Consider the following 14,030-nt stretch of genomic DNA (forward strand, 5'->3'; position numbering starts at 1 on the left):
TCTCTGCACTTTTCTTGGAGCTGTCTGAGGGCAAAGACCATGTCAGTGGTTCCTCTGTTTGCGCGAAAGCCGCACTGTGATTCTGGGAGAATATTCTCGGCGGCACTAGGTATTATTCTATTTAGTAGAATCCTAGCGAAGATTTTGCCTGCAATGGAGAGCAACGTGATTCCCCTGTAGTTTGAGCAGTCTGATTTCTCGCCTTTGTTTTTGTACAGGGTGATGATGGTGGCATCACGAAGATCCTGAGGCAGTTTACCTTGGTCCCAACAAAGCTTGAAAAACTCATGCAGTTTGGCATGCAGAGTTTTGCCGCCAGCCTTCCAGACTTCTGGGGGGATTCCATCCATACCTGCTGCTTTGCCACTTTTCAGTTGTTCGATTGCCTTATATGTCTCATCCAGGGTGGGAACCTCATCCAGCTCTAGCCTTAGGGGCTGTTGAGGGAGCTGGAGCAGGGCGGAATCTTGGACTGAGCGGTTGGCACTGAAAAGAGATTGGAAGTGTTCTGACCATCGGTTGAGGATGGAGATCTTGTCGCTGAGGAGGACTTTGCCGTCTGAGCTGCGCAGCGGGCTTTAGACTTGGGGTGAGGGGCCGTACACAGCCTTTAGAGTCTCGTAGAAACCCCTGAAGTCGCCAATGTCCGCGCTGAGCTGTGTTCGTTTGGCGAGGCTAGTCCACCACTCATTTTGGATCTCCCGGAGTTTGCGCTGAAGATGGCTGCATGCGCGACGGAAGGCTTGTTTCTTCTCTGGACAGGACGGCTTTGTAAGGTGAGCCTGGTGGGCAGCTCGCTTCTTTGCCAGCAGCTCCTGGATTTCCTGGCTGTTTTCGTCAAACCAGTCCTTGTTTTTCCTGGAGGAGAAGCCCAGTACCTCTTCTGAAGACTACCATACTGCAATCCACTGAAGTAGTTACTTTAGATACTGAAAAAATGTTTGATAGACTTGAATGGGATTTTTTATTTAAAGTCTTAAGTAAATTTGAAATATCATCCACATTTATAGATTGGATCAGAGCTCTATATAATAAACCTAAAGTGAAAACGGGAAAATATCAGAATCTTTTTTATTGACTAGACAAGTGGACAAGTGACATAGTCACCTTCATAATTTATTTTAGCGAAATTTATTTTGGCATGAATTAATTAGACTTGGTAATGATATCAAAGGTTTAAAAATAAACAGGAAAGAGCATAATATTCATTTATTTGTAGATGATGCTATATTCGACTGAATCAGAAAGGTAATTAAGTAAATTGCATTTAAGATTAAAAGTATATGGTGTAGTATTTGGCTATAAAATAAATTGTGATAAAAGTGAAAAGGTAAAGGTGGATTATGAGCAATGTATAAAAGGAAGTCAATTTAAGTGGCAGAGAGATGCAATTAAATATGTAGGTATTAAAATTGATAACAATTTAAATAATTTATTTAAATTGAATTATGCACATTGCTTAAGAAAGTAGAAGAAGATTAATGAAAATGGAATGAACTACCTATAACATTAATAGAAAGGATTAATTGTATAAAAATGAATATATTCCCTAGAATACAGTGTTTATTTCAAACATTACCTATATTTACACCATAAATATTTTTCAAGAACTATGTAAGGACATTTATTTGGAAAGGAAAAATGGCAAGAGTTGCATTAGAAAAATTAACATGGAAATTTGAATGAGAACTACAATTACCAAATTTAAAAATTACAGAGCAGCACAATTGAGGTTTCTATCTACTTTTTTTTTCAAGAGGGAGAAAAGCCAGCGTGAATTTATATAGAAATTAATAAAATAGAAGATAAATCAGAGAATTTTATATATAAATGGAATGATAAGTTGTTTATTAGAGATAGAGATATTCCTTTGTTAAAACATCTCTTTGAAATATGGAGTAAATACATTTAGAAATGGGAATAAATTTTCAGATACCAGGAATGATACTGAGTCAGAATCAACTTATTCCTTTTACAACAAATAATAAACTTTTTGATATTTGGTTTAACAAAGGAATTAGGACAATAAAAAAATGTTTTCAAGGTTGAACTTTAATGACATTTGAGCAATTGAAAAGTAAGTATGGAATACAAAACAACAAAATATTCTCTTATTATCAGTTAAGGGCATATTTAAGAGAAAATTTAGGTCCAGATTGATATTACCTGAACAAAGTTATTTGAAACAATTAATCACAGATATTAATACTAAAAAGTTTATTTCAATTATGTATATAATTTTGCAAAAAGGAATGTATAAACCAGGAGTTCATAAGTTAAGACAAAGATGGGAGAAAGATTTAAAATTAAATATTCAAGAGAAAACTTGGCTAGAACTTCGTTAAGTCAGTGTGACTAACACAATTAATGTCCGGTACAGAATGGTACCATATAATTTTTTACATCAATTATATATTACTCCACAGAAATTAAATGGATTAAATTCTCAATTTTCAGATAAATGTTTTAGATGCATTAAAGAAGTAGGTACTTTTCTACATTCTACATGGGAATGTTCAAAATTAAGTCCCCTTTGGACAGAACTGTGTTTATTTTTGGAAAAAGTTACAAAAGTTAAGTTTCCTCAAGATCCAAATTTTCTTTTTACATGGAAATATTTTTGACATACAATTGAAATTGAAATTAAAAAAATCCCAAAAAGAATTTGTTAAAATAGCCCTAGCAGTAGCTAGAAAATTTATGGCAGTAACTTGGAAGTCAGATGTGCATTTGGGAATGGGTAGATAGCCATACTGAAATAGGTAGCTGTATACCACTTGAAAAGATTACATATAATTTACATAACAAATTTGAAAATTTTCAAAAAATTTGGGAATCATATCTACAAATTGAAGGAATTAAGTTGTAATTGCCCAACCTGAATCTTTTGACTTCTAATATTAAGAAAATTAAGATATGTTAGATTTTATTTGTTAGTTTTTATAAATTCATCTTTGCTCGTGAAGGGATGGGCCATGATGATCCATGTTTTCTTTCTTATTTTTTCTTTCTTTTTTTCCTTCTTTTCTATTGGATTGTTGGGAGGGTGGGGAGAGGATAGGAAGGGGAAAACTTTTAAAAATCATTATGTATTTTTCACTATTTTCAGATAAGGAATTTATGTATAATATTTTTTAATGCATAGGTGAAAGTAAATAGAATTTTAAAAAAAGATAGTAAGTGAAATTACGCCAACTATTTCTATGCTCCCTACTTATAATATTCTCATTATGTGCAGTCTTTCTATAGTATCAGACTGGAAGCTTGTAGTCTTCCAGCCATTTTCACAAAGGCAATGCTATTGCTGTGAGTGTCAACACAGTACAAGCAACAGGTGCTGGCTGTCCACCCTATCTATGCCTTTCATAATCTTGTCAATAACTATGCTATCAACCTGTGCAACAAGCTTGATGGATGAACGGACTTACCACTAATTGGAAGTGCAAAAAATGAATTGTACACAGCGTAAAACATGTAACCAGATAACAAATGTAAACAAACTGACTGCGCAATACAGAGAGAACAAAAAGAAAATCAATAAAGTGCACAAGTCAGAGTCCTTAAATGAGTCCCTGATTCAGTTTGTTGTTGAGCAGTCTGATGGTGGAGGGATGGCAGCTGTTCCTGAACCTGGTGGTGCGAGTCTTGTGGCACCGATACCTCTTTCCTGATGGCAACAGCAAGAATAGAGTTCGTACTGGGTGGTGTGGGTCATTGATGATTTCTGCTGCCCTCTGATGGCAGCGTTCCCTGTAGATGCACTCAGTAGTGGGGAGGGATTTGCCTGTTGATGTCCTGGGCTGTGTCCACTCTCTTTTGGAGGGCTTTATGCTCAGGGGTATTGGTGTTCCCATACCAGACTGTGATGCAGCCGGTCAGCATACTTCTGTAGAAATTTGCCAGGGTTTCTGGTGTCATACCCAACCTCTGAAAACTCGTGAGGAAGTAGAGGCGCTGATGTGCTTTCTTCATGATGCCATTGGTGTGTTGGAAGCTACTGAATTCCTCCTGCATTTCTGTGTGTTTTTATTAAGTTAGTTCAGTGGTTCTCAACCTTTTCCTTTCCACTCACATGCAACTTTAGTAATCCCTGTGATTAGTTAGGGATTGCTTAAGGTGGTATGAGAGTGGGAAGGGAAGGTTGAGAATCATTGCTCTAGACCCAATTGTTACTGAGTTATTTTGATTGAGAAAACTGTTATTAGCCAATTTCCTTTGGAGTTATGAAACCCTGCACATTAGGGACGATTAAAACAGTGGTTTTCAAACCTTCTCTTTCCACCCACATACCACCTTAAGCAATTCCTTACTAATCACAGAAAACCAGTGGTGTAGGGAATACTTAAAGTGGAAAAAGGTTGAGAACCAGTTTTAGATTTAATTATTGGCAATGATCGCACTAACTTGTAACATCTACCTTCCAGATTAGCATGCAAGCGTCTCACTGAAAAACAGCAGATATACTGACATTGGTTTTGTCTCTAGAATAACCAGGAGCAGCAAACAGTAATAGTACAGGTTATAGCTTGGATTTCTCTTCCAGGCCTGTTCCCATTTCTTGTTTGCACGTGGCCTGGGTGTGGAACTCCTACTGGACCTCCAGATATGTGGGCAAATGGGATTAGCGTAGATGGGCAAAAAGGGCAATTTTTGAGCAGGTTAGGGCTTTATTCTGCAGGAGGCTGAGAGGTGAGGTGTACAAACTCATGAGAAGAATAGATTGGGTGAACACAGTCTTCACAGTCTTTTGTCCAGAGTAACCAGGGGACATATGTTTCAGGTGAAGAGTGAGGGATTTAAAGGGAATCTGGGGGGTGGGGTGGGTAAAGGGTATTGAATGGGGTCCCGAGGAGCTGGTTGAGACAGGCACTTTTGCAACATTTAAGAAAAAAAATGGAGCGGATGGGATATGAGCCAATCACATGCAGGTGAGACTAGTGTGGGTGGATTATTTTAGTTGTCAGTGGCAAATTGGACTGAAAGCCTTGCTCCTGAGTTATGTGACTCCCATGATTCTATCAGGTCAGTATAGGTGTGGTGGGCTGAAGGGCCTATTTCTGTGCGGTATAATTTACACTGTATGGCTCTATAACTTCAGATGAAGAGGAGGAGCTAATGATTCATTCCTCTCCTTCCTGGGATCAGGCCTGTTTTCTCCAGTGTTTGGAACTCATCAAAAATTACCAAATTCTAACAGGGTTGATGTTTCCCCTTGAATCAGGAGTCTAAAATAAAAGGTTACAACCTCTTAATAAAGGACAGACCATCTGGACTGAGAAGAGGAGACTTTTCCTCACTCACAGGGTGGTGACTCTTTGACCTTCTCCACCCCATGTTCATTCCAAACAGAGACTAATAGATTTCTCAATATAGACAATAGATGCTGGAGTAGGCCATTTGGCCCATCGAGCCAGCACTACCTTTCATTTAGATCATGGCTAAACTTTCACTATCAGTACCCTGTCCCTGCTTTCTCCCCATAACCCTTAATCCCCCTGTCCACAAGAACCTTACCTAGCTCCCTCTTGAACTTATCCAGAGAATCCGCTTCTACCACCCTCTGCAGCAAAGCATTCTACAGATCAACAACTCTCTGGGTTAAAAAAAAAATTCTCATCTCTGTCCTAAAGGGCCTTCCCTGTATTCTTAAATGATGTCCTCTAGTCCTTGTCTCCTCCAACATTGGGAACATGTAATCAGTTTCTATCATGTCCAATCCCTTAATAATCTTAAATACCTCAATTATATCTCCCCTCATCCTTCTAAATTCCAACGTGTACAACCCCACTTTATCCAACCTTTCAATCCCGCCATCCCGGGAACTAACCCCTTGTGAATCTACGGTGCACTCCCTCAATAGTGAGGACCTTCCTCAAATTAGGAGACCAGAACTGGACACAATACTCCAGGTGTGGTCTCACCAGGGCCCTGTACAACTGCAGAAGGACATCTTTACTCTATTCCCCTTTTTATGAAGGCCAACATGCCATTTGCCCGTTTCACAGCTTATTGAACCTGCAGACTAGCTTTTAGTAACTGATATACACATGATCACATTGCACGCTCCATAACTTAACTCCATTTAAATAATAATCTGCCTACCTGTTCCTGCCACCAAAGTGGATAACCTCACATTTATCCATATTAAGCTGCATCTTTCGTGTATCCGCCCACTCACCTAACCTGTCCAAGTCCCCCTGCATTTTCCTAACATCCTCTCCACACTTTACACTGCCACCTAGCTCATGTCATCTGCAAATTTGCTAATGTTATTTATAATCCTCTTATCTAAATCATTAATATATATGATAAACAACTGAGTACCTAGCCCTGAGCCCTGCGGGACACCACTTATCACATCCTGCCATCCCGAAAGTGACCTGTTAATCTCTACTCTTTATTTCCTGCCTGTCAACCAATTTTCTATCCATGTCAGCACCCTACCCCCAATACCATGCTCACTGATTTTGCCTACTAATCTCCTGTGCAGGACCTTATCAAAAGCCTTCTGAAAGCCCAAGTACACCACATCCACTGACTCTCCCGTGTCCACCCTCCTCGTACATCCTCGAAAAATTTCAGATTAGTTAAGCATGATTTTCCCTTCAGAAATCCTTGCTGACTTATAATAATACTATTATTTCTGTCTAGGTGTTCTGTTATTTCTTCTTTTATAATAGATTCTAATATCTTCCCCACTACTGATGTCAGACTAACCAGTCTGCAATTGCCCGTTCTCTTCCTCCCTCCCTTCTTAAAGCGGCAAAACATTAGCCACCCTCCAATCCACAGGCACCTCTCCTGAATCTATAAAATGTTCTAAAATGTCGACCAATGCATCCACAATTTAGAGAGTAACCTCCCTAAGCCCCCTGGGATACAGTCCATCCGGCCCTGGGGACTTATCAGCCTTTAGTCCATTCAATTTACTCAAGACCACATGTTTCCGAATCTGGATTTCCATCAATTCCTCCATTATCATTGGAATTTCTATCAATTCCTTCAATTTCACGGGACCTCTGCCCCCTATCTGACCTTTACCTGCATCTTCCCTAGTGAAGACAGATCCAAAGTATCTGTTAAACTCTTCAGCCATTTCCTTGCTTCCTGTAATAATTTCACCCCTTTGTTTTTAAGGGCCTAATTTTGGTCCTAATTTTTTTCCTCTTTACATACCTAAAGAAGCTTTTACTATCCCCTTTTATATTATTGGCTAATTTACCCTTGTACCTTATTTTTTCCTCCTGTGTAGCTTTCTTCATTCTCTGCTGTTGCTCTTTGAAGGGTTCCCAATCCTCTAGCTTCTCACTCTTCTTTGCTATATTCTATTTCCTCTCCTTGGTCTTGACTTTCCTTGTCAGCCACTGGTGCCCTTTGCTCGCCTTAGATATGAAGGAAATCTACAGATGTGGAGGAAGAAGATCAATGGTGATTTGGAGACAGAGGGGGGAACCTGATGTAAGATTATAAAATTACAAGGGGCATAGATGGGGTAGATGGTTGGAATCATATTCCTTTTTGAAAATGTACTATGTATGAGATGGAAAACTGGTCTATTCACAGACCAACATGTAAGAATAAATTTGAACTGTGAACATGAACCATTGAGCTATGAACCAGGATGTACCAACCCTGGGAAACTTGTACTCAGTCAGTATGGGCAATAAATAATTTTCCATTATTGGGCTGTTATTTGAACACATTGGCATAGTTGCTGACTCATGGTTCCAGTGACTCAGATTCAATCCTGTCCTTTGCTGCTGTGTGTGGAGTTTGCACGTTTTCACTGGTGGGATTTCCCAGGATTTTCAATTTCCACTCTTATTTGAAGAAAAGATTAATTTGTTCTGCAAATTATCCTAGTGTAGTTGGCTGGCAGGAGAATTGGGTGTTCATGGGCATCTGTGTTTAAATGGTTAACGACAGTGAGTTTATTGTCATACACCTAAGTATGCATACATACGCACTGTAACTCTTGATGCAGCCAAACAAATAACCCAACTCTAATAGTACCCAGTAAATTACTGTAATTATAGATAACTGTGAAATTATGGGCATTACTCAAGGATCAACTCCTGAGGAAGGGTTCAGACCCAGAACGTCGACTGAAATTTACTCCCCATTGAAGCTGCATGACCTGCTGAGTTTCTCCAGCACTGTTGTGTATTGCACTAGACCCTAGCATCTATAGATTTTCTTGATTACAACCAAACTGATCCATGTTTCCACCTCTCTTCCTCTAACACCAAGCATGACTCACCAACTTACTAGAATTTTTAATATTCCTCTAAATTGTACCTGTGGTACAAGAAGCTACTTTTTCACTGCTCCCTGGGTAAAAAGGTTGGCCTCAAATTCCCTATTGAATTCATCTTGTATTTTATAGTCCCTGACTTACTTTGACAACTATGAATACTGAACATTTGCAAAGTATGTTGAAGTTCGTTTTATTTGGCTTGGTGACAACTTCAGAATAAATGTACATCAGAACAAATGATTTTTTGAAAAGAGTTGGATATCATTTTCATCCCGAAGTTTATCCCAATAAAGTCAACCCAGTTTTTACAGTATGTACGGGAATTGTGGGAATATTTACAGGCTGCCAACACCCGTGTATAACAAAAGAACAACAGTTGCACAATAGATAAGCTACCAAGGGTGTGTTTTGGCAGATGAATTTTGAACCAGCTCTCCAATAATTTAGATAGCGTTATTGCAGCATATTACTGGACTTGAATAGTACAGTAACTTTAAGGAATTCATTTTTTTAATATATGGCAATACTTAAGAAAAGAAAATTAACTTGTATTCCCTGTGATCAATTGTTGCAGCCACGGCATTAAAGTACAAAGTTAAATACCTTTATTCCGACCAACATTGTAGAAAAATATACAGTATTTCATATGGCACAGAGTTTTCCAAGACCACCCAATTTCCCCAATGATAAATGGCAACATTTTTACACAAATTCATATGGAGGAAACTATTGATTCAATTCAATTTGTGCAATAAATCCAATATGTTTAAAAATGACAATGCTTGTTTAGCAGTTAATATAGAATGCAATTACCTTAAAATAAATATTCATTCTTTCAATAAATAGAGTGGTTACCCGGAAGCACAAGGCTCCACTGCTTAAAAAGGGGCAAGTAGCAAAGCTCCAAGCACAAGTGAGCTGAGCGATTGGAGGATAATTTTGAGATCAGTTATGAATCCATGCTGCAAATCAAATTTTTTTCTGGTCTCTTTGATGAAGAGCTTTAAATTGGATCTACCATCTGGGAGAAAGTACTGGTGCCACAGATCCCATAGGATCAGCGTAGGTTGAGAAAATTCCTTACTGTCTCCTATTTCTTCAAGAAGAATGTGATAATTATTTATAATAGTCAATGTTTGCAGAAATAACCACCTCTTTCCTTTTGGCAACTGACAATACGAGAATCAAATTGATATGCAAAACCCACACCGTCTTCCTCCTCCCAGCAACCCCAACCTCCTTCTCATTCTCCCACTCCTTCCACGGAGGGATGTTTGAAAATGACTGAGCAAGAGCCGAAGATAAAGCACTCTCATTGTTTGAGGTTGGAGGCAATTAAGTTATTGGATAAAATACTAATTTCCAGGTTATCTGTTTCAAACATACTGGAAATTTCAGAACTGAAAATCCAGTTCTCATTTTATTGGGGAAATTAGTTGATCCTGGTAACACGTACCTATTGAAACAACCTATTGAGAAAAAGCCACTGATGTTCAGCACCCCTGAGTGTTATCCCCCCAAAGAATTGGATTTCACCTTATTACTAAGGGAAAGCGTGTCAAGGTGACAACGAAAAAAGTTGTAAACATCTAAGAACTTTCAGTATTTAAAAAAAATCATAGTGTAATTTTGTAATTACATAATTTTGACAATTACATAATCACAATATTTCTCAATCCTTCATTGAAAGTGTGTCAAAAATTATTTACACACCGAGCTGTACATTATTTTTGCAGCAATATACAGATAATTCTCCATCTTGTACATTTATATGACAAAACTACACTGCCAGAAGGTTATTCATCTCCCACTTTTGCGAGGTCTTTGCAGGATCACAATCGGAGATGAAAACCTGATGAAGCACTTCGGAGCGGTCTAAGCACTTCCCGGTTGGAATGTGCATGAATCTGTGCAATGACTGAAAGGAAAGGTAGAGCCGTCATTTTCTGTTTTAAGAGTCACAATGGGGACATTAAGTTGTAAAGGGGATGTGCGCTCTCATGGCTTGAATACTGGTTAGCACAGTTTCATATACTATAAAGGGATCTTTTTTTCAGGCTGGGTAGAGAGTTTGGCTGTAAATGATAAAGGAATAACTTGGAGTAGCAGGGCTTTGCAAGTCTGTTCATGACACAAAAATAGATGAGAGGCATGCTGCTAAGGATATTGCGTCGTTTGGAAAGAAAGGTTGAACAAATGCATAAATAATGAAATAGAGATGGGCCGCAGAAGAGAGGGTACAGAGGGATATCGGTGCTCTTGAACACGAAGCACAAACAGCAGATGTGCGGGAAGTAACTAAGAAGGAAATCATTCATTGCCCTTTATTGTAAGAGGCTTGAGATTTAAATTAGAGTAATGTTAGAATTGTACTTGAGTTGTTGTGCCTTTGAGGAGGTGAGAATGGATGAAAGGATGTACTATCATTTGAAGCAGCCTGGAAGAGATTCACTGGGCTAAATCCTGGGATAAAAAGATTATCTAATCATAGGCAATTAAAGAAGGTAGATGTATATTCTTTTGAATTTAGAGAATTCTCTGGTGATATGATAAATTAGTTGAGGTGTTTCCACTTGCAGGAAAAGTCTCATTCAAGAATGATTGAAAATTGAGGTGCACAGGAAATAGGATGGCGAATCTCTGGGTTTCTCTGCCTTGTGGGTGGAGGAGGCTAAAGGTAAGTGGAGTGGTTAGCATGATGCTATTACAGCGTCAGCAAGTCTGGTTCGAATCCGGCGCTACCTGTGAGGAGTTTGTATGTTCCCCCCGTGACCGTGTGGGGTTCCTCTGGGCACTCCGATTTCCTCCCACGTTCCAAAGATGTACAGGGTTAGGCCAATTGGTCATATGGGTGTTATTGGTCGACGCAGGCTCATAGGCTGGAAGGGCCAGTTGCAGTGCTGTATCTCTAAAAAGAAACACGGAGGTACGCTCCATACAAATTTGAACGATTAGGAAGATGAGGGCTCCCTGAGACTGGAACACAGAGGATTTGGGGACTGGGGCAGCCATTGAATGGCAGGGCAGGTCGCTGACTCCTTTCCCTCCACGTTTTAGTTAGACGCAGACTTAAAAAGGCAGGTTACGTCATCTCAACCCCTAACTAAACAATAATATTTGAAAAGGATTAACACTTCTTGCTATAGTATGGAATTATTGGGGATATTGTGGCCACTCCTGAAACAATCATGCGTGGAAAAAGGAAATGCTTGTCAACTGCATCTTTGAAAAGGTGCCATCATAAATGTTTATTGCAATGTTTAACTTGTTCAAAGCACAATTTAAGCCAATATTGTACAGTACTTGGAATTGAAAGCTGAGGTAGATGGAGAAGGCCAAGAAGGGGGAGAGGAAAAGAGATAAATGAAAGAATGTAGAGGTAGGAGGTATTTGGTGATGTTTGTTTTAGCTGTGAAATTCTCTGCCCAAGGAAGCAGTAGAAGCTATCTCATTAAATATATTTAAGAGTCAGTTGGATTGATTTTTGCATAGTATGAAAATTAATGGTTATGAGGAAAAGCAGGTAGCTAATGTCACTGCCAGATCTGATTATCCTGCTCCTATTTCTTATGGAATTATGAGAGGAACGGGAGGATTGGCAGCCTAGAATTTGAAGGGATAATAAACTGCTGCTCGTTGGAGAGGTGAGAATTGATGAAAGGACGTTCACTTGTGAGAAAGGAAGTATTAGGAAGGGTAACAAATGGGAAAATTCTGTATGGTCTTGACACGGGGAGATAAAGATGCAGCCTAATAAGGGGAGAAGTTTTAAATGTACGATGTGCTTTAAAATGCTTGAGGTACTATTAAAATGTGCTTTAACAACGGTTACTTTTAACAACTGTTACCACCAACTCCTCAATGCAGCACCAAAGGGTGATTCATGTATTTTTATGGTATATATAAATTACAGTTCACTTTGAGACAATAATGGAGCTCTCATTAAGTACACATGTCATAAAATAAATCAACAAGCAGGTTTACGGTTAATCACAGCTTGCAAGTTGAATGCAGTTTGGCATTTTCAGTTGAGAGCTATGGCTGAACTGTACAAAATTATATAGAACGTACAAGCACAGATATCCCATGCCGCCCACCTCGAACTAGCCTCCCCTCACTCATCTTTTGTGCACTTCTATTCCCTTCTCTCTTTCTGGCTTCTCCTGCAATCTACATTTCCTTTTCACCTCAGCCGCTCCTCCTGATTAGCAATTCCATACTCTTGCATTCTCAGGGAAAAGATGTTTCTTCACTTTACTCTCTACATTAAGGACTCTTTTATATTCATGGCTCGTTTTAGATTGTCTCGTAAGTGGAAACAGTTTTGCTATGTCTGCTCTATGATTTCCTTTAACCTTAAGGACCTCAATCTGGTTCCTCATCAGCTTTGTCACCTTGAAGGAAGAGAGACATAACCTGTTCAATTTGGAACAATTTGGTGATGACATTGACCTTACCTTTATATACTGCCACTCTTTATATACATTCATGTTACAGTGTGTAATCATAACCTTTGAGCCGTCAGCTCCCCTGGTCAAGCACTGGTCATATTGCATCAGTTGATTAGCTTCATTGATTCGGAAGAGCTGAAAAATAATATTCAGTTTATGATGCGCAAGTATTTTATTTTTATGCTTTATTGGCCTAAAATGACGCCCACACCATCTCTGCAATTACATGAATGTTCCTTGGTCTCAGACAAGTTTAAGGTCATGGTTGGAATAGATGTAAAAAGGAAACAGCAAAATAAACGCTTATTTTCAGATCAACCAAATTTGGTTAAGACAGCGATTATCGCTGGTGTCCTAAGTAACAGAAGAAGTTAAACGTTTCCAAATGAAGAATCCTGCTTCATTCTATAATACAACACACATTAGATTAATATGCATGGAGTTTTGGGATTTAGAAGTGAAAATATTTCTGTGCATCGACAAAGAAGAAGTTTCTGAACCCATGGGTTAAAAAAAACAGGGTTATTTTAAAATAACAGGATCCAAACAGATTAAAAGAAGGAACTGTATCCACCTTAAAAATAAGTAGTTAGGAGCAGGATGACTCTCACAGTCGCTAAGTTATTGCTCAGTGTCCCCAACTGCACAAGTTGGAGATTGGCCACATTCTGGGTCTTGGGCTGTGTGTTGGGAATGCTTCCAAGATGGGTAGGGCTTTTGCTTCCCCAGCCCCATTCTTGTCCAGGTTCCCTGGGGTGACAAGTGTAATTGTTGCTCTTGTCAGCAAGGTCAGAAATGAGCAATGCCAGAGGCAGTAACATCACAGGAGGCATTAGGAAAAGTGGGAGACAAAGGGATGGTGATGGACACAAGGAAGAAGAGTAAAAATACGCAGCTTTGCAGACGCCGCGATTGAAGTAAAAATACAAGACTAGAGAAACTCAGCAGGTCAAACAGCCTATTTTAGTTAGCAAAAATAAAGATATATAACCAATGTTTCGGGTCTAAGCTCTTCATCAAGGTAATGAGCAAAATGTAGGCAGGTACCTGAAAAAAAAGATGGGGGCTGGGGCAGGGGAGGAACACAGGCCCACAGGCAAGAGGTCATAGGTGGATAAGGAAAAGAGGGCACAACAGCAAACAAGGGTTGGCTCCGTGAAGGAGGTGGAGAGCTGGAGGAAAGGAGACAAGAAATGGGTCACAGAGGGAGAACAGAAGTGGTCGAGCAGAAACCGGAGAAGTTAATGCTAATGCCATTGCCCTCCAGACTTCTCCCATCCATGTACCTGTCAAAATTCTTTTTAGAAGTTAAAATTGAGCCT

The 14,030-nt window shown here is 39.2% G+C and overlaps 1 protein-coding gene across 3 annotated transcripts in view; it reads right to left on the reverse strand.

Annotated features, from left to right (window-relative positions):
* Positions 1-5,505: 5,505 nt before the first annotated feature.
* galnt7 (UDP-N-acetyl-alpha-D-galactosamine: polypeptide N-acetylgalactosaminyltransferase 7) overlaps positions 5,506-14,030 on the reverse strand; it is a 139,380-nt gene continuing 130,855 nt past the window's right edge. For 2 of the 3 annotated variants that reach the window (XM_069941300.1, XM_069941291.1), the window contains exons 11-12: positions 12,715-12,843; positions 8,432-10,175 (exon numbers count right to left, since the gene is read on the reverse strand). In XM_069941300.1, coding sequence (XP_069797401.1) covers positions 10,038-10,175; positions 12,715-12,843 — 267 coding nt within the window. In that variant the 3' untranslated portion in view covers positions 8,432-10,037. Of the gene's footprint in view, positions 7,401-8,431; positions 10,176-12,714; positions 12,844-14,030 lie in introns of those variants that run through there. The other variant, XM_069941309.1, reaches the window with a different exon arrangement.

Source organism: Narcine bancroftii, chromosome 1, assembly GCF_036971445.1.
Source record: "Narcine bancroftii isolate sNarBan1 chromosome 1, sNarBan1.hap1, whole genome shotgun sequence".
Classification (NCBI taxonomy): domain Eukaryota; kingdom Metazoa; phylum Chordata; class Chondrichthyes; order Torpediniformes; family Narcinidae; genus Narcine; species Narcine bancroftii.